The sequence below is a fragment of the Equus caballus genome, chromosome 9 (genome assembly GCF_041296265.1).
Source record: "Equus caballus isolate H_3958 breed thoroughbred chromosome 9, TB-T2T, whole genome shotgun sequence".
Lineage (NCBI taxonomy): Eukaryota > Metazoa > Chordata > Mammalia > Perissodactyla > Equidae > Equus > Equus caballus.
The window spans coordinates 16100311-16127467 of NC_091692.1; the positions used below are offsets into that span (position 1 = coordinate 16100311).

Genomic DNA, 27157 nt, shown 5'->3' on the forward strand with positions numbered 1-27157 from the left:
CTGGGTAATTGCTCTCGAACCTTCCCTCTTTCTCTGATACTTGACACCCCTCATGGATGCCCATAGTCTCCTGACTGGCCTTCCTAGTCACTGGCCACTTCTCACTGCCACGTTCTTGAAACCAGTTCATTCACATCACCCTCTTCTCACAATCTTGGATGGACCCTCCCCACCTAGAGAATCAAGTTTAAGTTGAGAGCTTGCCATCCAAGACCTCCCTTGGGTCTGGACAAAATCCCTCTCTTTCCAACCCCGTCTTGCATTTCTGTTAATTATCCCTCTCTCTAGCTAATGTGGTTCCTCTGGTTTCCATCCCTACCTCTGCTTGTGCGATTGTCTCCATCTTCTCCCTGTCTAGTATCAAGGCCAGAGCAGATGCCATTTCACTCCCAGTCTTTGCCCCAATCACACAGCAATTTGTCTCTGTGGCTCTAATGCCATCTTCTCTTTCTTTCTGGTGGTATAGTCACACTCATATGTAAGCCTAATACTTCTTAGACTGTAAGGTTTTTGAGGGCAGACATTGCCTTTGCCTCATCTCCGTACTCCCTGCCCCCTATCCTTGCACATAGTGTACAGGCTCCATAATTTTTGTTCTTGAACTGGGGTTCATGGGCTCCAATGTATTCCGAGTTCTTTAACATGTTCTAGACTTGTTAGAGTCTATTTTGTGTTTTCACTTGAATTATAATTTTTTAAAGCAGATTTGGTCTAAATATTTTCATAGAATAGAGCTTCAGAATTGTTGAAGTTGGTTATTTCTCATTGAGTTTATTTTCTTTGAAGAGTTGAGTCAACTCTGAGCAACACGGCAATGTTTGTCTATTTGTTGAATGAATGTTTATACGTTGAATCTGCAAATGTGTGAGTCAATCAAGTGGTCAATTAGCTGAATGCCTACTGCTTGAGGATTCTGCCAGGGCTCGGGGACAGATGACGGGTATGGGACAAAGTGTCAGAGCGTCTCACGTCAAGTATGACTCAGAATTTCCCTCTAAGCCAACTGCACGCAGTAGGAATTCTAATGTGGGGTTCTTGTCTGCAGAGACTAACCATCTTTTCACATAGAACCACTAGATGATTTTCCTTTTCTGACAAAAGGCAATGGGACTTGGAGTCGCAGGCAGCGGACCAAGGCCACACCCTACCAACGTTACTTCACAAGGGGACTGTTTCCAGGAACCTTCCACTTAATAACCTCAGACGCAGCTCTTTCCTCTGGCGTGATCCTCATCCCTGGGGGTTTATTCCGTTTCTTTCTCCTTTTGTTTTCAAAGAAGTGAAAGAGCAGAGTGCTTTGGAATATGAACCTGGAGCCGGCCTGCTTGGGTTCCGAGCCTGGTCTGCTGCTTGCTACCTGTAAGTCCACAGCAAGTTATTTAACTCTCTCTGCTTTCAATTCCCCCTCTGTAAAAACATGAAGATGATAATAATCATAGTGGCAGGACTGTTGTCAGGATTACATGAGTTAATACATATGGAAAGTGCTTACCACAGTGCCTGGCACATAACAAGGGCTTTCTATGTGTATTATTATTAGCATCACCATTACCATTATCCTTTCAACTCCGTGTTCTGATTTTAAATAATTGGCCATTCTGTAGTGCAAGAACTCTTTGTTCCAGAGTTCTGCACTTGCATATTTGAAAACATCTCTTGACAGGTAACATATTTTTCTTCTCCAATCTGACTTATTTTGTCAACAAATTCTCTCCCATTCGACTTCCATTTTCCTGCTTAATAAGTTTCTAGATTTCTCCTGCTACTTTCCGCTTTGTTCTGTTTTTCCCTCTGGCAGCAGCCACGCCGAATCATTCCTGCCCTTCCCTCATTGTTTCACTCATTGGGTTATTTTGTACTGTTTTTTACCCATTGCCATGGCTCTTGCCCGTCCCTTAATTCTCTCCTTATAAACTATTCCTTCTAGTCTCTTCATAGTCCCGGTTACTCACTTTAGAACTCCATCCAGGTTTTTGGTGTCTCTGTGTTAATGGAGTGTAAAAATGTAGTCAGTGTTCCAGATGTGCCCTCACCCATCACACTTGTTCCAAGAGAGTCCAGGACCTCATGTGTCACCATGTGGCACCCCAGTGTTGTCAGCTTCCAGTTACTCTGGCCTGTCTTGTTGCCCGGTGACATTGAGACTCATTTGTAATCACCCCTGGCCTCTTTCAGCATTATGTTTCCTGGCAGCGCTCTGCAATTGATTATCTGGGCTTCTAAATATTTTCCTCCAGATGTATTAAATCTCTTTCTCCCTCCCTAAGGTGAATTTCATTTTCTTGCCCATCTTGCCATTATATTATGCACAGTTTGAAGCTTTTCTATCCTTTGGCATTGGCAATTCAACTCAGCTTACTCCTATCTGAATCTGTCACTAACACACAATCTACCCGACCTTCTAGATCATTCTCTTCTCTGGGACACCATTAACGCTTCCCTTCACAGCTGTTTAAGAAGGTGGCAGGGGGTTGGGCAACAGGGAGAGAGATCAGAAAGATTATAATTACTGTTGACTTTAGGCCATGCAGCTTCAGTCCGGGACTGTCTTAGAAAAATTTCCTTGAACAATTTGAAGCAAAGGCATCTAATTTTAAGTCGGCAACAGCAGCTATGCAAAAGATTTCTGATGCTGTGGAGAATTTAAATCTTACTTAATGTAACAAATGATATACTAATTGAGCTTTTACTCCATTTAATTGCTAGGTTTGGGCTGGTAAGATTTCACTGGTAGTAATTAAAAATATACATAACTTTGAAGAAAGTTTAAATTATGATTTACTCTTATGTCAACTTGCACATGAACCTGGTTTCTGCGACTAGATTGCAAGTCTACTGACGACAAGGATCTGACTTTATATCTCTTAATATCTTAGTGTCTGGTGTACTAGATATAGCATACTCAACAATGTGGCTCAATAAATGGCATACGGTGGTATGCTATATCTTATGTTTATGTACTTATCAAAAGTCTATAATACCATAATTCATAAAAATGAGAATATTAGTTTGTCTTACTTTAAGGTAATTCTACATTTAAAAAAGTCTCATATTAGAGAATAAATAAATATACTTGCTATAGGTAGCATAAATAAATTTTGTAATGTAAAAAGACATGAAACTGGAAAATTGATTAATATATCTAAATTGTTTTGTTACAAAAGAATTCTTTCAAAAAGTTTAATTGTAGATCTCTATTAAACGTTGGCTCTTCCACTCCAGTGTTATGAAATAGAATTAGCATGACTAAAATTTAATTCATATATGATTGTATGCATCCTGTGTTATGATTATAATTCGAGCACTACAATTTTTAAATGAATCAATATAATAATTACAGTGATTATAATAAGATTACAATATACTTTTGGACAGGAAAGAACACTCAGGAATCATTCTAGTCCAATCTCTGCATTACATAGGTTGGAAAACTGGCCTGGACAAGTTCTCAAAACAAATTAAAGGCAGACCTGGGATGTGACTTCAGCTATCCTCAATCCTCGTTCAGGATTTTTTTCTATTACTTGGTGCTACTTCTCAAACATCAGTTATTACTTTTACGTTAAAACTTATGCCAGGTTTTACATTCACGTCTATACCCTCACAAGAAATTTAAACTACATTTTTTTTTTGAGCAGATAGGCAGGATGTTCATTTTTATGATAGATAATCCAATATCATTCCCACTTCACTTGTCAGAACATAAAATGCAATAGACACGTTACTGTATTTTCCCCTTCTTGACATTTAAGCTGTTGCAGAGTCATATTTTCCATGAGTAAAGTTAGAAAAATTTACACTATAGCCAGTCCAAAAATATGCCTCAGTTCTGAAAAAGAAAAATCATGTCATACAATGGTAAGTATAATATTGGATCAATTCGATTCATTTACATCCATGTATTCTGGACGCCTCCCAAAATAAGCCTCTTAGTCATTTGTCTTCTCCGAGTTGTTCTTCATAAACCTGATTGCAGCTTTGTGTTTTTCTCTAGATGGATATTTATGTGGAATACATATTTCAGCTTCCTTCATTATTTTTCTTAGGTTCTCAGCTAAACGTTCCAAATAATGTGTTCATTATTAGGAAAACAGTAAAATCTTTATATACTGGCTTTTTTCCCACCAGTTTAGCGGCTCATAAATAATTATGTTGGTTTAATACCTACTCACCAATTCTCTTAATTTCCTAAGATGCCTGTCATCATGATGTGCTTATTTGTGTATTTTCAAATGAGTCTCTGTCCCTGGATGGATCAATAATTATTGTTACAAAGACCTCTTTATGTCCTAATTGTCTGTGGCACTTCAAAGTTTTCCCATCAAAGATAAGTTCAAATTATATAGATCTCTAACATTGCCAATTTAGTCTTCCAATTTTTAATTTTTTTGATTTAATGGGCACATTAAAAATTTATTTTCCTGAGTGCATATCATCCTTTTTCTATTCCTACCCAGGAATTTGGAAAAGTCTTTGTTTCCCTTAAAGAATTCCTTTTCTTCTGTAGGATGACTCAGTATAAATTCCATTATTACCTAAGCATCTAGACCCCTGGGGAGAAGGTTGGTTTCAGAATCAGACTTAGTTTCCAGGAGCAATCTCCTCTCCCTGGAGAACACAACTAACTGAAGCACGCCCTCTGGGCTGCACCAAAGGGGCTGACAGTTGTCACTGGGAAAACCTTCTGGTGCGCAGTTTCCTCGTTCACCTAACCCCAAGGGTAGGATGGCATACAGAAAGAGCCCTCAAGACCAAGGTCTTGGCACCTGCTCTTCCCATTGGAACAACACATGTGTCACTTCAAGAGTCATCTTAATCTCTTGGGTCTAAGTTTGTTCATCTGAAAATAAGGGAATGGAACCAAATTATTTTTGAGTTTTAGTCAAGTTTTTGTAATGCATAGGGTGGATACAGCATAGTATAACTGGAACAAGTACCAGATACACCATTTCTCCAGAACTCATTCATCTTCTTTTCCCCCTTTCTTGATTTAGCCCTGAAACAAGTTAGCAAGCCCTAGTTGACCGCTCTAAGTACTGGCAGGATTCTCTGTGTCACCCCGAATCTCTATTTCTTATGATCTCATGGCCGACACTGTCCATATCAGTCTGGATATGGTGAAAGTTCTAACTGTCTGTGTTTCAACCCTCTGTGTCTCTATGTCTGCTGGTTATTAGCACTGTTGAGTCTATTCTAACTACTATTCATAAGGTTTCCACAGCCAATTTTTTCAGAAGTGGGTGTAGGTCCTTCTTCCTAGTCTGTCTTAGTCTGGAAGCTCCACTGAAACCTGTCCACCAGGGGTGACCCTGCTGGTATTTGAAATACTGGTGGCGTAGCTTTCAGCATCACAGCAACACTCAGCCACCACAGTATGACAATCGATAGACAGTGGTGTGGTTCCCTGACCGGGAAACAAACCCTGGCCATGGCGGTGAGAGTGCCGAATCTTAACCACTAGACCACCAGGGCTGGCTCTATGTCTGCTAATAGGGATTAAATTACAGAGAGCCTGGGAGTTGAAAGGCACTGACTTTACACAACACTTCCCATGAACAAAACACAATTTGGTGGTTAAAATCAGAAACCAGGCATTAGGGGACCATTTCTGATTTTGCGTCTGAGCTGGTCATACAACTTTTGAAATCCCCATCTTGGTTATAAAACAGAGCCAAGTACACTTGCTGGCTATGAACCCTCCAGGGATGTTTGATGGATTTGCAAATTGCTTTAGTGTTCTCAGATGAAAGGTGCTGTAAATTTAAATCACTGCTGTGAGAAAACACACTCAGGATAAGGCACTCTGAGCAGCCTAGTTTCTTTCCTAACCATAAGCAAACACTCTTGAGATGCATGGGAGGAGCTTCTGTGAGCGTAGATTTTGAGATGCCTGTGAATGACGATGCTATCGTATTCAAAATCAATATTTTCATCTATAAATAACAAGTATTAAGTGCCCACAGGGTCCTCTGCAAAGCAAATGGCCACATATTTCCTGAGCCCAAGGGGAAACATTAATTTCATTTTTAAAGAGATTTGAGAGAATACATTATCCGAAATCCTTTACTTTTAAATCTTCAGGACAGAGAATCTGTAGACCTGAAAGTTATTTCCAACAAGCTTTAGCTTTAATGAAATCTTTAATTCTTATGAATAAGTCTAGGTGGTTCTGAAAAAAAAACATTTTTGTACTATAGCCCCCTTCTCAATGTCCTGGCTTCCTTTCATGAAGAAAAGCTCAGAAAACTCGAGGAGAGCATCTAAATGCTGAGAGAATAAAGGATTTGGAGGGCTACCTTACCAGAAGGAGCCTTGCGTCTTTCTTAGAAAGACTGGCGTGATGTTCATGACCCTTCTTGAAAGAGATCCCCAATTTTCAAAAGACCAACTAGCCAAAACCCTCTTGTTGCTCCATGTAGGTTAAACAATGATAGTAGGTGTAGCAATTGGGATGCCTTCTTTTCCTGGAAGATGGAGGTAAATATCTGAGACCTAAAAATAACCACAACTTAAGCTAAAGAAATTCCAAGACTTATAAATTATGAATGAATCAATAATTGAATCAATAAGGTACATCTCCTTGGTTTATTCATTCAGTTATTAATTCAATCAATAATTTTGATCATCTATTGCACCCCCGCCCTGGGGTAGGTGCTAATCAGTTTCAAAACACTTGATGATTACTCATTGGAATAATCAATAGGAATTTACTGTCTAAGATAAGCCTCAAGCTGTGCCATGATCCCTTGAGACTTGAGAGGTTGAGGTATGCAGGTAAACAGGATGAAAACTCTTCTGTTGCACGTTGTCCTGGAAAATTCCAATTGCTGGATGCTTTGATGGGTACAGCACTTTCATAAAGTGTCCACTGAGAATCATTCTGACTTTTCTCTAAGGGATTTCTCATCGGTACATTCTTCTGAGTAAAGAAGTAAGAGATGGGGAGGATACGGATACAGAAGAAAAGCCTAGACTTTCATTTAGAGACTTACTGGAACTTCATATATTTCATTACACAGTGCAGTTACCTGTGTCTAAGACATATTACCCATAAGTCCATTTCATGGGCTAGAAATTTCCTCCTTTCTTTACCTGTTCTGTAGCCAGTGTTGTTAAGGTATACAGCAAAAGTCCGAGGTTCATGCATCGCCTGCCACGAGGGTGAAGAGCAGTTCTCATTGTTGGTATAGACGTTGTGGTTGTGTACATACTTCCCGGTAAGCATGGAGGATCGGGAGGGGCAGCACATGGGCGTCGTCACAAAGGCATTAGTGAAGGTGGCCCCGCCGTGTTCCATTATCTTTCTCGTTTTGTTCATGACTTGCAGGGACCCTGAAAGGCACAGTTCCAGCATTGTTTAGCAGAGCGCGCCACACGAACGCCCATTTACGTCGTGTCACTCAGTGACTCTGTCCTCCTGATTTATTAATTTCCCTCTCTTGGCTTGAAGGAGTCTCTAATTTGACCAGCTCTCATTTCCAGAACAAACTTAAACATTTGGGATCCTACCATCTCAAGTATTTTGCAGAATAATAAACACGTTTCAGCTTCTTCTCTCCTTAATCACAAAGAAAAAAAATGCAGGCTAATCTGATAATTAAAGCTAGAATTTTAGATATGGAGCAGGTTCAAAGGCCAACAGCCCTTTGAAGATTACCGGTGAACAACAGCTTGTTACACAGAGGATCAAACTCCAGCCTACCACACATGCACAATGTTGGTGACAGTGCAGAGATGACCAGACAGTGTTTTAATCATATGAAATTAAAAGGGGGAAAAAAAAAATTCCCTTTTAAGCAGAAGTCCCTCAAAATGCCTGTATTTAATTAAGAAAAGAAAGAAAAAGATCTTAATGTAACTTGGTACCCTCTAGCAAACTCATCACATACCTGCCAGTTTTTCTATCAGGATAGCACTGCCAGTTTATATTTTCACCTGTTTATATGTAATTTTAAAAGATATATTGTTTGCTTTTGAAAGAACTATGATTCTATTGCACTCAGAAGTATTTACATGGTAGTAAAATATTCCACTTTAACTGTAAAGGATGAAATTATAACATCAGATTGCTGAGGAAGAAAAAAATTCTATTTCGATTACTCCATCCAGCCAAACACTGCAGCTGAAACACATCCAAACAGTGCAGAAAAAAAACACAGGCCAGAATTCAATAGTCTTTTCAGGACTTGTCAAGAAATGCACTACAGAGTACCACAGCCAAGCCCATTGCATTTGAATCCCGGAGCCTCACATTTCCAACAGGTCCCACTTCTTCCAAAGAAAGGGGGAAAGTCTATGTAGTTTTCTAGCAAGGAAGGAAATCGTAATGCAAACCAGGCAAGCATTCAGAGCACAGGAGAGCATGCAACCATCCAAAAAGCCACAGTTAGCCTGATTTTTTCACATACTAGCTTTTACCATTCACATGAAACATATGCAAACAGTAAGCAGGTTCTAATTGGGTCTCATTAGAGTCCCCTAAAATGTGCTTCAGTTAGGGGACTCCTAACTGTTTTTTCCCCTCGGGTTATCTTCAGGGGATCAAGCAACCTTTCTGTAATCAGTGAGTAACATGTAGGGAGCGCCCGTTTCATGCTGAACATTCTATCAACCTCAGCACTCTGGGCTGGTCCTCTAAGTGTAGCATTAACAAAAAGAATGGAAAATTCTCTGCGGCCTCTGGTCCTCAATACGAAACTATCTAGATGAGAACCAACATAGAAAAGTCGCTTGGGGATATTTGCAAAGCAACATACACATAGGAATGCAGATATAGCATAGCAGTATACACGAGGATCGAGGGGAGCCGAGTGAATGTTTAATAAGAGCTCTGAAATAAGACAGGAGGAGCAATGGAAGTAAAGGAGGAAGGAAAATGGGCAGAGTGTACTCTTGGCACATGGGGAGGACGGTATGTGCCGTGCTCTGGAGGTGGGAAGAAGGAAGTGAAGTGAGGAGGATGGCACACTGACTTTCTGGAATGAAAAAGAATATGGAGAATTCTCTTGATGAAATGTAGGAGGCAGAGATAGCAAATAGCTTGGAGGCTGCGCAGCCATATTTGGATTTGATAGAACTGACAGAATGAAGGCAGAATAGGTTCTCTGTCAAAGGCAGGAACAGTATGGTGAGGTGTTGCTGTGGCAATGTGACAACAGAGATATACGATTGAGGAGGAAACAGGCTGGTCCATCAAGGGGACAGCCAAGAGGTCCCTGAAGCCGCCAGGCCATGGTGAACTGTACTGGTCACTAAAACAGAGCAACTCCAGAAGCACATAAGAGGCAGTGTAATGCATCAGAAGGCTGAGTTAACTAATACCTCAAAGTTTTCAGCATGGGAAGAAAGTTGGAAAAGTAGCTATTTCACTGTTGGTCAAGAAGTAACTAAAAAGAAATATGCCCTATAGAAGTAACTAATCAGAAATGTTGCATTTTATACTTGTGTTGGGAAATATATTTGCGTTGGGAGATCTAAGTGGCTTAGGCCACTGCCAAGGCATACAGGGGAAACATCCTGGAGGCAAACAGATGATGGAGACACAAGAGTGGGAAGGGAGTGGGATGTAGATGCTGAAGTCTATTCACTAGTCCTCTCTCCTCTTTAGATTTCTGCAGCGGTTACTTACTATAGAATCTTGAATTTTGGGAAAACTCAGCAAACACTGTTGAAGGATTCTCATTGCCTAATAGTCACTTTGTTTCAAAGAATGAGCTCTCTGAGAGTCCTTTATGAGCCTAGCTGAACTCAAATAAAAAAAAAAAGGATGCAACTGGAAGCCATCTTCCAAGGTCCTGAATCACAAAGCTGCCACCTCCAGTTTACAGATTCATTTGGACTGCAAATACTGGATGGTAGGTGGAAATATGATCTAAGGTCAAATAATACAAAAACTGGGGCTAAAACTCAGCCCTATTCTTAATTTCTGGAACTACTCCAGCCAGGACACGCCTCTCATTCTAAGTATCAATCTCTTCTTAATTAACTGAGCTGATTGTGTTGAGGTCCTAAACCATCCCTCCAAATGCTCTGCTTCCAACCAGCCCACATGTCAAAGGGATCGATGAAGACATGGTCGCCATAGTGACTGTGACCACTGCAGCTCCACCATTAGGGTTCCTGGGAGTGGGTATCTGGCTTGAAGTCTCTCCGTAAAGAGAAGATTCTCAGACAGTGCTCCTGTAACTTTAAAATCACCTGGAGAGCATGTTATATCAGAGAATTCTGGGCCCACCCTGAGATGCTGATGTAGTAAGACCAGGGAAGGCCCGAGAATGTACATTTCTAACAAGCTCCCTGGTGATGCTGATGCTGCTTGCCCATGGACCATACTTAGAGAAGTACTCTAGGTTGGATGCAGAATCAGGAAAGCCTAGGGCTGGAAGAGACTTTAGTAAGTGCCTCGTTTTGAGACATCTAAGTGGCTTCGGCCACTTCCAAGGCTCTAAGGTACTGCAGACAGTCAGAGGAAACACTGATTCTATACTTACTCTCAGCCAGGGTTCTCTGCTCAGTGCTTCACATGCATCAACTCATTTAATCCTGAAAATGACTCTTTGTAGTGGGTGCTATTGTTTATTATCCCCATATTACAGATGATAAAACCAAGGTGAAGAATGGTTAAATAACAGGCCTAGGACCACACAGACCCTCAGCAGCGGAACCCAGATATAAATGGAGGCAGTCAGCAAAGAGACCATGCTCTTAAACTACATCTAGGATGAGTACCGGCTGTGACAGTGATGTTTTCAAGACTGAGAGACAGAAATGATGTCTGCTTATAGTCAAGGTATGTCTTACTTTCTGTCAACTCATATTGTGCTTCTCTGGCCTCTTAGGGGAGATACTAACAGACACTAACACCTGCCTCCTGCCCCCTCAGGGTGGAGGTGATCTTAGGTGCTCAGGACCAGGTGAGGGGTGTGTGGGCTGAGATGCATCTGTCTTCAGCTGCTGACAGCCACACTGGGGTCAAATGCTGCCTCCGATCTTGGTGAATTCTCTGGGTGGACAGAGAGGGTGGAATGCAGGAATCCTACCTCTTCTCTCTGCTGGGTTAGGATGCACAGTAAGGAAAGCACGAAGCACCTTCCTCTTTATGGCTGTGCAATGATTAATGTCAGCCAATAACCCTGCCACGCACTGCATCTATGGCCACTGTGATTACATCAGTGATGTTTCATTGCGAAACTACTAAACACTATCTTGTAATCAAACTCACTGCTACTCATTTATGGCTGTTGAGAGTAGTGGACGGGACAATGTCCTGTCCCATAGTTGGAAGGGCTCAGTTTTGTTTTAAGCTGAAGTGCCTCACCTCTCTGGGTTTCAGGCCTTTGGTGCCTAAAATGCAAATCATGCTGGTCCTTTGTTATAAGCACAATTATTTCATAGGAATGATAGAAAGCCTAAGACTCATAACAATATTCATAAGACAGGGTTTAGGAGGAGAAGCATGAGAAGAGAAAGAGCCCTGGACTTGAACTTGTGGGGAAACATCTCAATTTTGCCACAGATTAGCTCAAATGAGTCATTTGCCCTCTTTTGGTTTGTGTTTCTCATCCGTAAAATGGAGCTAATGAAAGCTCCCTGGCCTCGTCCACAGGGTTGTTAGGAAGCAAAGGGCCTGGGGGCTGCGATTTCTCTTTTGCTCACTTCAACCCTACCACACTGAGTTTTCTTTGGCCTTTTACATCTCCCTGTCTCTGACCTACATCTGAACTCCAAAAGCTGGGATGAGGGTAGAGAGGTTACCATAGACTGAATGTGTCCCCCGAAAATTCATACATAGAAACCTACTGACCAATATGATGGTATTAGGAGGTGGGGCCTTTGGGAGGTGATTAGATCATGAAGGTGGAACCCTCACGAACAGGATTAGTGCCCTTATAAACGAGACCTCCGAGAGCTCCCTTGCCCCTTCCACCATGTGGGGACACAATGAAAAGACAGCAGTCTATGAACCAGGAAGTGGGCCCTCACCAGACACCAAATTGGCAGGCACCTTGATCTTGAACTCCCCAGCCTCCAGAACTGTGGGAAATCAACGTCTCTTGTTTATAAGCCACTAAGCCACCTAGACTATATAGGCTTTTTTTTCTTTTGAGGAAGATTGGCTGTGAGCTAACAGCTGTGCCCATCTTCCTCCACTTTATATGTGGGACACCCGTCACAGCATGGCTTGATAAGCCGTCTGTGAGTCAACACCCAGGATCTGAACCCCAGGCCATGGAAGTGGAGTGCGGGAACTTAACAGCTACGCCACGGGGCCGCCCCATATATAAGGTATTTTTTATAGCAGCCTGAATGGACTAAGACAGAGGTCAGCTATCTCCTCTATTCTTTAAGACTTTAAGTGTTAAGCCTGGCTTATAGTTAAAAATATCAATTCTTCCCCCTCCACACAAACTGTGTCCACCCCCCATCCCCTCCTTCCCCTGCCCCCGCTTAAGCGAGAGGCTTGACTTCCTTATTGTTTAAAGTTGTCCTGCGAGGTGGAAGCCTGGCAGGGATGCTCTGAAGCGACTGTAATTAGGTTCAGGAGCTGGCGTCAGGGCACTGCTGATGGAGCTGGCTTGAGGACAGGGGAGGGCTAGGCCACAGCTGAGGCTCACGACTGCCAAGAAAAGCTGTCCCGGCGCCAGAGCTCCAGGTTGGGGCTGGAGATGTCTGCCATCGCTCCTGCAGGGGTGTGACAGCATTCGGCTGTGGACCAGGATGCTGCTAGGCCATCAGCGACTTGGAGCGCAGAAGTGGCACTCTTTGGAATCCTGGAAGATCCACCGGGTTTGCATCTTTGGTGGAGTTAAAAATCAAAGCTCCAAGAACAGAACTCTGGATGGAATATGTGACAGCTTATTGGGACTGGACGGAATCATAGCCAGGAATTCAAATCGTTCTGCGCTCTCCAACTCATTTATTCCCAAATCACCTGTGTGAAAAAGGGCAGGAGGGAGAAAATGTCCCACTAATCTGAATGACTTTATCAAAATCACACAGAGAGCTTGAATTCCTTTATTTACATGCTAAACTTTACAACAAAGCTTTACCTTTCCTGATTCAAATATCTTAGCATTTGATTTTTTAATATTTTGTACTATCAAACATTAAAATTTTCAGTAAGACCGTTTATCGTGTCCAGAAAAAAAGCGACAAAACCAGGAATTCAATAATAAATATTGTCATCGTCATCCCTTCAGGAAATCCCAGGCATGTGGGATTCATATACACCTGGCTTCCTGGAGAGACACAACTCCATGTGGATTGCAATGGTTCATGGTTTGATGAGTGATAACAAGCAAACACAACTCTTATTAGTTGTGCAGGGTTGTTTCTAGATGGCATTGTTTTATGAAGAAGTGAGGTTAATGCTTTAAATTTGTAAATGGTCTGTACTAACACATGACAGCTGTTTTCTCATGCCAAACTTCCATAGTGATATTTCCCAAATTAAAAATGGCTTTGTTGATATATCGAATATTTTAATTCTGGAAGCATAAGAAAAAATAACACAATAAAACATTATACCTTTTTCTACCAAAACTACGGAATTGGTAGGAAAAACACAGATGGTTCAGCTAAAACCAGAGGGGAAAAATAAGTTGGGGGAGGAAGAGACCAAGAAGCAGATAATAAATTTGTCTGGAACGTTTCCAGGTCACAAATACTCAGTATTTTTTTCCCCCAAAGAACAAAAGGCCACTAAAAGTGGAGACTAGTTTCTTAGGGGGATGGAAGTCAAAAATGCCTACAGGGTTAGATAGAGAAGGTAGGCAAGTGAAGGCAGCCAGGTACAAGAAAAATCACAGGGCTTTTGTCTTTTCATAGAGATGTGGGTGTACAGAATTCTCCCTTGACTATAAGAAAATCAACAGTATGGACATGACAATAAATGGCAACCGCTCCTTGGCTTAAGTGATGGGGAGCCACGGAGAGTGGTGGGGACCACGCTCACCTGGGGAGGACACAGCCCACCTGACAGAGGCAGCTTCGACTCCCCGGGAAGCACCCAACTGATGGCTGCCTCATAGGAATGTAAGCCTTCATTCTTCTGAATTTTCAAGAAAAGTCAGAATCTGGATTTTTTTTACTTAAAATCACCTGATTTTTAGAATGTTGCTTTGATTTTAAAAAGGGTGCTGGTCAAGCAAAACACATCTGTGGGCTAGCTCTGGACTGCAGATCCGATCTGTGACCTCTGCTTTAAAAAACAAAGTATTTCCAAATATTTATGGTTTCTTAATTCCCCTCATGATCTAAGAGAAGCATTGCGTCAGCGTTAGTGAGATGTCAGCGTCAGCCCAATTCCCTAAGAATACAAGAAATGCCACATTGAGTCAGACCAATGGTCTAATCGGCTCAATGTTTGGTTTCTCGGACTGGCACCAAGGGACCTTTCGGGAAAGATTTAGAACCTAATCTCTTTGACTCCATTCTCAGAAAGCTAGGAAAATCCTGAAAGCACTTCTGGTTTTCTTCTTTTCGATTTATAAAATATTTCAAGTGCAGGAAATATTAGAATAAACAATACGTCTCCTAAAGATGTGTTAAAAAGATTTGATAAAGCTAGCTTTCTCATAGCTTAGCATTTGATCGTAGCTGCTTCAGATATATTTTTTAAATTTTAAAATGTGGATACTGTTGGTGCTCTTCGTTACTATTCTTTCCCCAGAGGTAACCATCACCCCAAACTTCATGTGGATCATATTCATGTGTGTTTTTCCAGCTTAAAAAAAAAGGTAAACCTTCACCCATTAGTGTAGTTTAAAAACCTGAACCATTTACAGGTATAGGCACAACTTGAACAACTTCTGAAGTTGTGGAAAAAGGAAATCCAGATTAAGGGAACCATTCGTTAAGTCATTTAATCTTTCCACAGATTAAGTTTTCTCCTGGGATAATGATCTTTGTCCTACCCACCCAACTTGGGTGGGAAGACAATAACACACAATCATGAAAATGAATGTTCTTTGGAAAAAGACAAAGTGTTATCCACATGCAAAGTTCTAGCACTTTTATTAATGGATTCCTTATGTGTCTTACTTGCTTCACAAAGTACTAGTTTATTTTATTTGTCCTCAGACAAAGTTGAGGGAGTGGCCCCCGTTCACACTGAATAAGAGCTTTCCTTCCCAGCTTGGTTTGATAAGCTTTGATTACAGTCTTTCTTAGTCTTTGTCTTTCGAGACAAAGACGTAGAATTGTTTTATTCTTTCCCAAAAAGAAAATTGTTCTGTTACATTTTTGTAATTGTTTTCCTAAGCCTTTCCCAAGTCTGTTGTATCTTTCTGGAGGCACACTAATAACGTTGCCTGCAGTATTGCAAGTGCAAAAAGTTTTGCTTAGGCAAAGATTTATTCAAGAAATTGGCAAACATAATGACATGTAAGTAAAAAACAAGACAAAACCCAACCATATCAAAACCACAATGAGCTACTTCCTCATACCCATGAGGATGGCTGTTATCAAAAAACCCCAGAAAATAACAAGTGTTAGCACGGATGTGGAGAAATTGGAGCCCTCGGGCACTGTTGGTGGGAATATAAAATAGTGCAGTTGCTAAGGAGAACAGTATGGTGGGTCCTCAAAAAATTAAAAATCGAATTATCAAATTGTCCAGCAATTCCACTTCTGGGTACACACCCCAAGGAATTGAAAGCAGGTCTCCAAGAGATATTTATGTACCTATGTTCATAGTACCATTATTCACAATAGTCAAAAAGGGGAAGGAACCCAAATTTCTATGAACAGATGAATGGATAAACAAAATGTGGTATATACATACAATGGAGTATTATTTAGCCTTCAAAAGGAAGAAAATTCTGAGACATGCTACAACATGGATAAACCTTGAGGAAGGACATTATGCTAAGTGAAATAAGTCAGTCACAAAGGACAAGTACTGTATGATTCCACTTATATGAAATACCCAGAGCAGTCAAATTCTTAGAAACAGAATGCAGAATGGTGGTTGCCAAGGGCAGGCGCTATGGGGAGTTACTTTTAGTGGGTATAGAACTTCAATTTTGTAAGATGAAAAGAGTTCTGGAGATTGATTGCACAACACTGTGAATGTACTTAACACTCCTGAACTGCACACTTAAAAAGGCTTAAGATGGTAAAAAATCAAAAACCAAAAGCCAGCTAAAGTCTACAGCAATAAGATCCAAGAAGAATTATGAGAACATTACAATAGTCTAGGCAAAAGTCTCCGTCACGCAGTACCCTCAGCCAAGAGCAGACTTTTTCCGCTGAGAAAGGTCTTTTCTAGACATTTGACTCATGGCTCACTGTGGTTCACCGTCAACGTGCTTTGCCAACGAGATAACAAGACCCATCTATGTTTCTGTTCTCTCTCAGCACCTGGACCATCACTATGCATTCACAGGTTGTTTTTAGGAAGGGCTCAATATTTATTTGTTGAAGGACTGATTGATGGAAGGGATCATGGTTAAGCGTGTAGCTGTAGACACTGAGGCTGAACACAGGTCCTAGTTTCACCCTTCACCAGCTCACGACAGCCTACGTGACTTCTCCAAGCCTCATTTTTCTCATGCAAAAATTGAGGAGAGTAATAGTAACTACTTCATAGCACAATCGTGAAGGTTAAATGAGCGAATGCTTAGCATGGGATCTGGCTAGAAAAATCCAAGTAAGAGGTAAAGACGAACATGTAGAAAACAACTGGGTTAACTGAAGCTGGTCTACAACCCTTCAGCATTATATTCACACGCCTCCCACAGAAGCCAGTACGTAGTAATTGCTCCGTAAATAGTTACTGACTGAATGAATTAACAAGACTGTAAGGGTGAAATTGGGAATTCTGTTAAAGATGACATTATCAAACAATTCCTTAATTTATTTTCAACACAAGGATGCATATTGAAGAGGTAGAACCAGTCAGATACCCATATTCGTTTACGGGAATTGGGTTAGCCTTTGTAGGCTCTCGTGGATCCATTTCAAGTTAATTTAGCACCTACTATTCCCAGCAGCAGGAATGCAACACAAAACAAAACACGCTCCTGCCCTCTAGCAGCTGTCAGTCAAGAGGAAGAGACAGATACGGAGGCATGTGGTGGATTAAGGGCCATGCTGGAGGCAAGTCCAAGGGCATGCAAAGTTCCATCCATCCTGCTGGAGGGGAGGATGGTTGTGGTGAGGAAAGACGCCCGAGGGTGAGGCATCTGAATTGGGTCATGAAGAACAGGTAGACCTCCAGGTGGAGAAAGGGGAAAAGGCTGAGGGGATGAGATGTGCAAAGGCATGAAATACAGGTGAGGGAGACGAAGCGGCTAGACACCTTGAGGGAAGTGTAAGCTATTTCCACGAAGCATTGAGGAGGCGTGGGGAAAGGGAAATAGCCTCACAGAGATAGGCAGGGCCAGATGGCCCAGAGCTCATTTGCCTACAACGAGAGAGGCTTAATCCTCTGGGAAAGGAAAACCATGGAGAGTTGTAAGCAGAAGAGATCTGGTCAGATACTTGAAAGGTAACTCTGGCGATGGAGTGAAGAATAGGTAGGAGAGGCCAAGATTAGAGGGGACTGGTGGGTCAGGGGACCAACCAATTAGGGAAAAACTGGAGAGAAGAGAAGGTCTAGTGAGCTTGGCTGTAGGGAAATGGATGGATCCGAAAGATGTTAAGGAAGGTGACTTCAAACGTGTTCACTTCATTTTACTTGAATCACCAGCCACACACACACTGAAGTCATACTTGCAAGACTTTTCATCTTGTCATATTGCCTGAAAATCAGTACTTTTGTCTGAAAAATGAACTGAGAGAGAGCAGACTCTGTGAATCAACCTCAACCATCCTTCCCCCTGCTGGCCCTTAGTGCACTGGCTCCTAGCTGAACCCGAGGAGTTAACTTTATTGAGATCCAACGGTTTAGTTTCAAACTGGCAATCAAAGTCCTTTTCCATGCAGATCAAGTTTCAGCATGGAGGGTTTTATCCTCCAGAACTCCAGCCAGTGGAGCTCTGTAAAGAAGCCCAGGGGCTCTGCTGGCACTGAGTCTGAAAGATGCTAGTGATGGGCGAGTGTGATGGGTAAGCCTAGCTGAGCTGGGCCGAGAGTGAGGAATTTGGGTCCAGGAATGGAAACGAGTGGTGGTGAAAATTTGTAAGGGTAAGCTTCTTTTTGCTTTTTTTGCTGAGGAAGATTCGTCCTGACCTAACATCTGTGTCAGTCTTCCTCTACTTTGTTTGTGGGTCACCACCACAGCATGGCCACCATCGAGTGGTGTAGGTCCGTGCCTGGGAACCGAACCTGGATCACCAAAGCAGAGCATGTGGAACTTAACCACTAGGCCATGGGGCTGGCCCCAGGGCAAGCTTTTTATCTGTCCTAGGATACCTTAGAATTTGACCCTAGGTTTATGAACAAGACCATAGGGCTGGGCCATTAAAGGTGAGAAGATGAGAAACCCAATCAGATGATACAGAAGAAAAGTCAGAACCATCAGATTTTGCCAGCCTTTCTAAGTGCTCTACAATTAACCCAGGTGAGCTGATTCTTCAGAAAAACATCATAGCCACGGTGGTGGTAGCAAATTACTACCAGAAGATATGTCAAATACCGTAACTTCCAATGACCTAGCAATGTTACAAGCTGTGAAGAAATCATTCACTCTAATAATAATAACTGTTGAAAGTTCCTCTAGTATCTATCAATATTCACATTACACCGCATGGAATCAAGGTCATAATCTCATACCCTTGAACAGCTTTGCCAAAATATTTAAAAAATTTCTTGACCCAGGGTTTCCAAGGTACATGATCAAATCCTTGACTGTTATAGTATTTATTCCACGCTTACTCTCTTCCTCCAACCTCCTATTCTCCTGGGCCCCTCCCCAGACTGTTTCAAAAGCTTAAGAACAGAAAAGCAATGTTGAAACCCAAATGAAATGCCTTATAATCAATACAAGTTCATCTTACAAACTGAGGTGTTGGGTAAGGGACTATAATTAACTGCCAAACCCCAAAATGTTCCCTGATTGCTACTGACAACTTGGAAGGTCAGGAAATCCTTTGAGCTAAAGAGACTAACAAGTGAAAAATCCCACGTCTCACCCAGCTCCACATCTTGGTCATCAGTGAGCACAAGGATAATGTTGGGTCGGATGTTTTTGCGTTCCTGCTGTAACCGTCCTCTGAACCTCGGGGATCTGACATTTGAACAGAGGCTCCCCAGCAGTTCTGTGCCCAGGACAGCCAAAACCAGCGCACAGCAAGAGTACTTCATCGTGTCTGATCCAATGTCGCAAAATTGACAAAAGGTCTCAGTCTCCTGGTTTCTGCAGGTCTGGGAGGTCAGAGAAAAAGGGAGAGGGAGAGACAAAAATGAAACCCAAACCCCAAACACAGTCGCAGAAAAAAAGCTACGACTAAGAAAGACCTGGCGAGGAAGCTGGCCGAGAAAGGGCTGTGCTTGAGTCAGCGTGGCAAACCCTCACAGGCGGAGGGTAGCTGTTTAAGCACTTGATTATTTTGCAAATTCACTTTTGTGCTTTATTCTTATTCCAACTTTTCCTATTTCAATGCATTGCCAAAGTCTAATTTCCAACACAGAGCTCGAATGTAAAAGCTTTCTGACAGGAGCTAATACCTTGAATTAGGTGTCCTGGTTGAAAAATCAATTTCTATGCTCAGAGGTATTCAGAACATCTGCAGATGGAGTCCTAGAAGGGGGAGAAAAAATACAAAGAAAGCATCAGTCAAGGGTTTTGCTACAGATTTTTGGTCTGAAGTAGTCTCTTGAAACAGCATATTTTTTATGTATATATATATATTTTTAATCTGCACTCAAAAATGGAGAAACACAAGGAAACAACATTCAGAACTGCTAATAAAGGACTCAATACCTTCATTTCATCATTAGCTCCATAAAACGGTGCTAGGGTGTCACGCTGCTCACACTCTAATAGAACTTTAAACATCCCCAAGAAAACTAGTGATGAGTAGGAAGAGCCGGCCTGCGAAACCACAGTGCATTTGGAGAGAGCATCTGGGGCGCGCTTGGCTCTAGGGGGCATGCTGGGGGAGTGTTAACTCACCTGCGTGCGATATTGAGTACTTATCAAGCGGAATGAAAAGCAAAGCTGTCATTTGTCATCTGCATTATGTCACTCACTACCCAGGAGAGTTCTTTCTGCTGACAAAGACTTCAGAGTGAGTGACAGGGACGGCAACCTTTCCCAGACCCAGAAAAGCGCCTAACCGTCCTCCATCAATCACCAGGGGGAAGGGGCGCTTCCTCCTGGCGAGGCTGGTCCCTCGGTCCAGCCGTGTCCTCACACCTGGCGCCTAAGGGGACAGAGTCCTCCCTCGGCTGTCAGCGCCAGCCTCACTATTATCAAGACCTGGTGACGCATGGCCAGCACAGAGGTTGTGCTTTGCTGCAGGTGATCCAAACCCGCAAAGCAGAGTGATGGACGGGCTCTGAGGCTGGTGGTGAGAGGCTCTCTTCCACCATAAAAAACAAATAAATAAAATCTAGAGGGGAGCGCTGCAAAATCTTCACAAATCTGCACAAGAGGAGACTTTTGAAAGGGTTGGAAAAAGCTCCTTTCACTGTAGAACACTAACCTGCAGAAAGCTTTTCTCTCGGACTTCTGAAAGATAGCAAAGGGCTCACTGGAAAAAACTCTTCCTCTTGGATGTCATGTCTGTATGGGAATTTAGGGTGCCCTAAAATTAGCTAGATAGCAGCCCACTTCATTAGCCACTCTGTGCCCCAACACCTGAGGGTCTGTATTTTGATCTGCAACAATAAACCAGTATCAGATACATAAGCATAACGAATTAAGCGTGAGCATTGCAGAGCAGGAAGAAAGGGGCTCCATCGCTCACTGCCATATCTTTAGTTCTGGAGGCTGACAGGGCAGGGAAAGAAGAAAGCCTGTGCGCTGTTTCCCCCTGCCATACACAGTACTTTGTTTTACATAAACACACACACACCCCTATTATTTTAAACTTTATGAGCTGTTTTGTAAACAGGTCTAATGCTTTTCACTCTGCAGCCCGCAATTACTCTGAGAGAGAGAGAGAGAAACTCAGCAAGAAATAGGTTTTTAAACAAATATCTAGTGTCTACAGCAAGGCCCTCCTGACTACATCATCTGCAGAGTAACAAACAAGCCACCTCTGATTGAGCCTGATGGCCTGAGAAAGTCAATATGTAAGGTTCTGGGTCGTTTTTTGGGTAATAACTCGGGGTTATTTCAGTGATTGCTGAGCATGCGGAACGCTCAAAGCCTGCAATTGTTCTGCCCTGACTGGTTTCTGTGCATTTGTTTTAAATCAGGGGCAAATTGATACAAGCATGAAAGAACAAGAAAACGAAAGAAACAAGCATCAAACAACGGTTTTCTCCCACAAAGCATGCATCAGGCTAAACAGTTAAATATAGAAGTTTCTTAGAGGGTTGGTCTGATGAGTAGCAAAACTGTTCACCTATCAAAGCCAGCAAGGGTGTGTGAAAACAGAGTGAGCAGGGGTTTCTCGCATCTGCTATAGTATAAACCAACCTCTGCAGACAGTAGTGACCTGGAAAGTACGGTCAGGCTCAGAGAGGAACCAACAGTGGCACTCAGAGTTTATTTAATCAGCCACACATGAAACTGAAAACTCTTGACAATTAAGATGCTGATAACATTTCCTGGAACCCAATCAACATAACTGGTTATTCTTTTCTTTATCTTATTTACTTTACTTCTTCCTTTAGGAAAAAGAAAATGAGCTTTAATGGTACCTTGTATAAACTACATTGAAAATCACTTCCTAATGAAGAGAAGAGAGAACAGAGTGGATGCTTTCTTTTTTTACCTATGAAGTGACCTTCCTTTCTGGACAATTAAAGGCGCAGAAGAGACCTATATTTCTTCTGCCACCGTTTATTATCAATTCAGAAGATTCATACGTAAAAGCACAGAAATTGAGTGGTAAAGAAAACTGAACTTTCAGACAGGTCCGTCCAGCAGGAGCTCTCCATCCTTTATCCCACCTCCTTCACCAAAACACACAAACACCACTCGGACAAAACCGCGCACAGACAATTCTTTATTCAAAAATGACCTTTTAAAACTTGTCATGCTCTCACCGCCTGGTTTCCAGCTCCAGAAGGAAAAGAAGTAAAGAAGAAGAACAAAAACCTGACAGAGGAAAAGCAGCCCTTGACAAAGGAGACAAGGACGCAATGTTTGAATTGGATACTTTGCGGCCGACAACAAGTGTCCTTAGAGACTAACAACTTGTTTTGAGAAATAGTAGAAAATGGGGGAAACGTAGAAAAAGGTTTTTCTCACACATGGAAAGTAAGCTTGAGGAATGGTGTTGTATTCACGAATTAGGACCAGAATACAAGCTGCCTTTTCTCCAAGCCATAAAATGAAAACACCCTTTACAGCTACCGCCACTGGTGTGGAAAGTTTACAGGGTTTTGTTTGGGGCAGTCAAGCCAAACTATAAATGTGACGTTAGAAGTTTCAAGTCACATATAAAAGAAAAAAAGACTGGGAAGACCTCAATCCAACTGGACGCAAAGTCTAGTTCACATGTGCCCATCTAGCAATACCGCACACTGTATCGAAGCCCTCATTGCTCCAAAAGGTTTCAGGGGAATCTCTGTCCTCATCGAGTTCCCCCCTTGTCTGGGTAGCTGGTGCTGAGCAAGGGGATGGTGGAGATACGCTGAAAAGGTCCTGCTTCGTTTAAAGTATAATCTGGGGCTTTGGAGGGATTCTGAGATCCCTTTGGGGGGTGGGGTTCATGAGGCTGGAACCATTTTGATAAGAATATTGACACATTATTTGCTTTTTCACTTTGTTGACATTTGCACTGATGGTGCAAGAGCAATGCTGGTAAAACTGCTTTCGTCGTAGTAAGAACGAAGGGAGCATCACATATAGTTAAAACAAAAGCCAGTTTCACTTAAGATGAAGCAGTAACATGATCCATTTTATTAAACCTTGACCCTTGAGTACACGTCTTTTCTTTTTAATTTTCTGTTTTATGAGAGAGGAGGTACATAGTAAGCCCTTTGCTGCCTATGGAGGTGTGATGGTGAGAAAAAGCACTGAGTGACTGAATTACAAGAACTAGACACTTTTCTTCTTTCTCACAGAACACTCTTTTTACTTGTAAGAACTATTCGATCTTGGACATTTGGCAGACATTTTCCCAAATAAGGGATGAAATGAGACTGTCGTTTCAAAGAAAACAACTGACAATATTTGTTTTATTTGTTGCCAGTGATAGAAATCTAGCTTTCAAGTTAAAATCAGAATTTTGGACAACTCTTTATCCACCCCTGAGAGCTTGGCAACTTCCCGACCCGTAAACTCTCCTGATGACAATAGCATTGTTATTAACAAGTGCTATTTTTTGATACTGTAAAATAAAACGTGTCAACATTCAGGATATTTGCATAATTCAGTGACCCAATATTTCCCAAATGACCAAATATAATGCTACAAAATCATACATGAGTAAAAAACATTCAATCAGAGTGCAAGATGACCATTGGGTTTTGATGTAACAGGCTATAAAGGTTCACTGATACGGTTTCAGATTTCTTACTACCTCTAACCTTTAAGAAATGAGCAGTTGTCAAGTTTTGGTATAGTATCAAAGAAGATCTATAGGTATCTGAAAAAGCTATTAAAATACTTCTCCCTTTTCAACTGCTTACCCATGTGAGGCTGAATTTTATTCCTATACTTCAATCAAAACAATATATTTCAATAGACTGAATCCTGAAGCTGTTAGGAACATTAAAGAGATTTGCAAAAATGTAAAACAAGGCCACTTTACTCACCAATATTGTTTTGGTTTAGAACACACAGGTATTTTTCATAAAGTATATCATGTAAGTTAGCATATAAAAGATTTATTATTGTTATCTTCAAAAGAATTTAAAAATATTTTTTAAATTTCTCAGTTTTAATTTCTAAGTATCAATAGCTATAATCTACTTAAAAACTCTTCGGAATCCTCAATAAATTTTAATAATATAAAGGGGTCCTAAGCTCAAAGAGTTTGTGAATTGCTGGCCTATACTTTACGTGATTTCATAGTTAAGCCCAGGCTTTTACCTTGAAGGTTGTAGATCTGACCCTATTCACAAACTTCTTATTCACTTTTTTTCTTAAAGCCTTGAAACTGTCCTAAATTCTAAATGGTTGGTATAACAAAGGAATTATTGATGAATGATGATATTTTGTGTGGTTTTTTTAATCTAAAGATAACGCAGAACTTTCCAAATGAAGGCCCACACATCTAAAGTGTGTGAGAGACAGAATCAGAACAGACCACTCAGCACGGACATTCACTTCTCAGGGACGGGGCAAAAGAATTGTTTCTAGTACAAAGCAGTGCCACCCCATAGTTAGGACAGAGGAAAAAGGGACCCCATAACCAAGCATGCCAGCAGCATGCAATTATTCGAAGCTGAATTTAGCCAGAACACACTTAGCTTGTTGTCAGAATGAAACAAAACGGGATTATACCAGCACGAAGCTGGTATCCACATCCTGGCCCCACCCCCACCACCAATCTACATACTCACATTTCTCAAGGTCAGCGTACTCCGTCCTTTCCTCTTAATTTTGGCTTTCAAGTTTCCCATACATCACTTCTTTGCTTAGAGGAAGCCTTCAGGTCGTGCTATCTTCTTTATGATATATGTGAAACCACGAAGGAGCTAATTTCTTCTTTTAAAAACCCCATAGCTGGCAAAGTTCATCTGCTGTTAATCCCCAGAAAGCCTGTTTCCTGATCTAATTTATTACAACTCCAAGCAAAGAAGATAGACAACAGCCACATTTTGGTGCAGTAACATTTTTGTGCTCCTCTAATGATAAATCTTTTCCAACAACCAATGACAGCTGAAAAGTGTGCATCTCTCACTGGGAGCACCTTCGGGAAAATACTTGACTAAATGATGCGATCCTCCTCCAACAACACTCGCTTTTCTTCCTCCTCCCCACCCCACCCCCTCAATACTGTGAATCCTGAGATTGAAGGAAACTTGGAAATTCATCTATTCACAAAACTGTCAGTGTCGGTTATCCCTGGGGTACGGTGAGGGAGAGGGTTGGGTGCTATTTTTTACTTCATTCATGTCTACGTTGGATTTTTCTCAATGACCTGTTGCATTATAAAAATAGAAATAAGTAAATTTAAGTTTTCTACGTTTTTCCCTCTGTCTTCTCATGAAGGAAGAGAATAGACAGAAAGAATTGAGGAGTGATAGGAATGAAGTGAGATGTTACAGAAAGAAACGCACCTTCGAGACTTAGCCCCACAGAGATGGGAACTAAACCACAAAAAACAGGCACAGCAAGGGCATTTTAGAGATTGCAAAAGGCCCAAGACTAAAACTTGCCCAGCTTCTTTTGAATAAGAATTAGCAAAAGGAAGGAAAATAAAGTGATCTAAAAATTTTGAAAAGAACCAGAAGGACCTGATATCCCTAAAGCAGATGCTACAAAGTGTCTAAAGGATCTGATAATGGTCACTAGTTTTAATCGTGGCAGTGAGATCCAAGAGAACAAGAACAAAGAGATTATTGGCGTTCTAAAAAAGAGGGGCATCGGAAACTTCAGTTAAAATGTGTCTGGTGAAAAGATAGGAATATTGATAAAAAGAACTACAAATGTGGTCTTAGGCATCTTGGCTAGGTCTTAAAGTATATGGTTTATTACGTTAAATTCCACTAAATTTGCCTTTGGTTTTATATATTTATAGCTGATTTGTAGTGAAGTATCTTGAGGTTTTGCATCAGTCAGCAGAAGCAGTTATGTAACAAATAAACTTCAAATATCAATGACTTCACACAAGAAAAGTAGGTTTGCCGCTCTTACTCCAAGTCACACAGAGGATGGTGGAGAACTCTGTGCTGCCCACTCACGCATGGACACAGGCTGATGGGGGCACTGTTGTCTTGTTGCTGCAATAACTGGACCAAAAAGCAGAGGAAGAAAAAAATTGAAGAATCTTGCAGGAGCTTTTCATGGCTTCAGCTTTGATTCAAATCACTTCTAACATTTCATTGGCTGCAACTAGTCACATGGCCGCACTCAACTACAGGAGGACTGGGGAATTCGGTGGAGCGGTGAACTGTTTGCTGATTACTGCAGTCTTTGCCACCAGCATAAAGCCTCCTCAGTACCTTGTGTATTTATCTTTCTCTCCCTCTAGACACAAGTGTGTGTGCACATATGCACAAGTGCATACTTAAGATACGTGTATAAATATATTTACACACACATGGACACATATTTCAAGTAATGAAGAGACAGAGTTTTCTTTACAGCTTCAAGTTCAACCATTCCTAAGTACTAAAAATGTACTTTTAACAGATCTGGAGATTTTTCTGGACATGTTTCATTTTAGTTTGTTCCCTGATGTACATAATCTTGGCACAATACACACTTATTTTAAAGTTCCACAGTTCTCGTGAGATATTTAAGTTGGAGAAAATATTTTTAAAAGATAATTAGAGGCTATATTTATATTACAAAAGCATTTCTCCAAATATTTTCTTGTAGTTGGAATATATGTGAGGAAAAAGGAACATCTGATTTTGCTATAGAAATTAAGCCACGGTCAAGAGAATTCCACTGGCCTACTTTCCACGCTATCAAGCTCACTGCCAATAGAATGCTCTTTAACATTTTCTAAGGGTTTAAATACAGCAGCGTGTGGAGATACAAGTTCCTTCCGAGGGATCCTGCTGGCCTCACAGAGTGATGACCAAGGAAGGGAGGTCTGGGAAACAGAGTGTGAAAGATGAAGACAGCCAAAGAGAATTCTACTTCCCAACTCAAGACTTAGGGGCAAATTATGGAGAATAGCTCTGTTTTTGTTTCTATCTGTTTTTTCAAATGTATTACTTACAGGAGAATCTTTAAAAAAAATCAAACATCCGGATTTAAGTCAACTCCTTTGCTCAGAGACATTTTCGAGAAAACCTAAAATTCAGATTGGTCAAGAACTGATATTTCAAAAATACTCCTTCACAAGTTGTACCGGGAAATATCGTTTTGAGATTTTTTGTATTCTTGTTTAAATATATGATTGCAAATCTTTTAATGACAAAATCATCTTGAACGTGTGCTGTATATGATGTCCCTCAGTCCCTGGGCTACCTT

General features: G+C 41.3%; 1 protein-coding gene and 1 long non-coding RNA gene across 35 annotated transcripts in view; one reads left to right on the plus strand and one right to left on the minus strand.

Annotated features, from left to right (window-relative positions):
* SULF1 (sulfatase 1) overlaps positions 1-27157 on the minus strand; it is a 192827-nt gene that overhangs the window by 61348 nt on the left and 104322 nt on the right. For all 34 annotated transcript variants that reach the window (XM_070221462.1, XM_070221473.1, XM_070221461.1 and 31 more), the window contains 3 exons: positions 19612-19684; positions 19077-19308; positions 7093-7332 (listed from right to left, as the gene is read on the minus strand). In XM_070221462.1, coding sequence (XP_070077563.1) covers positions 7093-7332; positions 19077-19248 — 412 coding nt within the window. In that variant the 5' untranslated portion in view covers positions 19249-19308; positions 19612-19684. The remainder of the gene's footprint in view (positions 1-7092; positions 7333-19076; positions 19309-19611; positions 19685-27157) is intronic.
* LOC138915380 (uncharacterized) lies at positions 1193-27106 on the plus strand. The gene is made up of 3 exons (XR_011421245.1): positions 1193-1359; positions 10596-10789; positions 21730-27106. It is a non-coding gene; the product is annotated as an uncharacterized lncRNA (long non-coding RNA).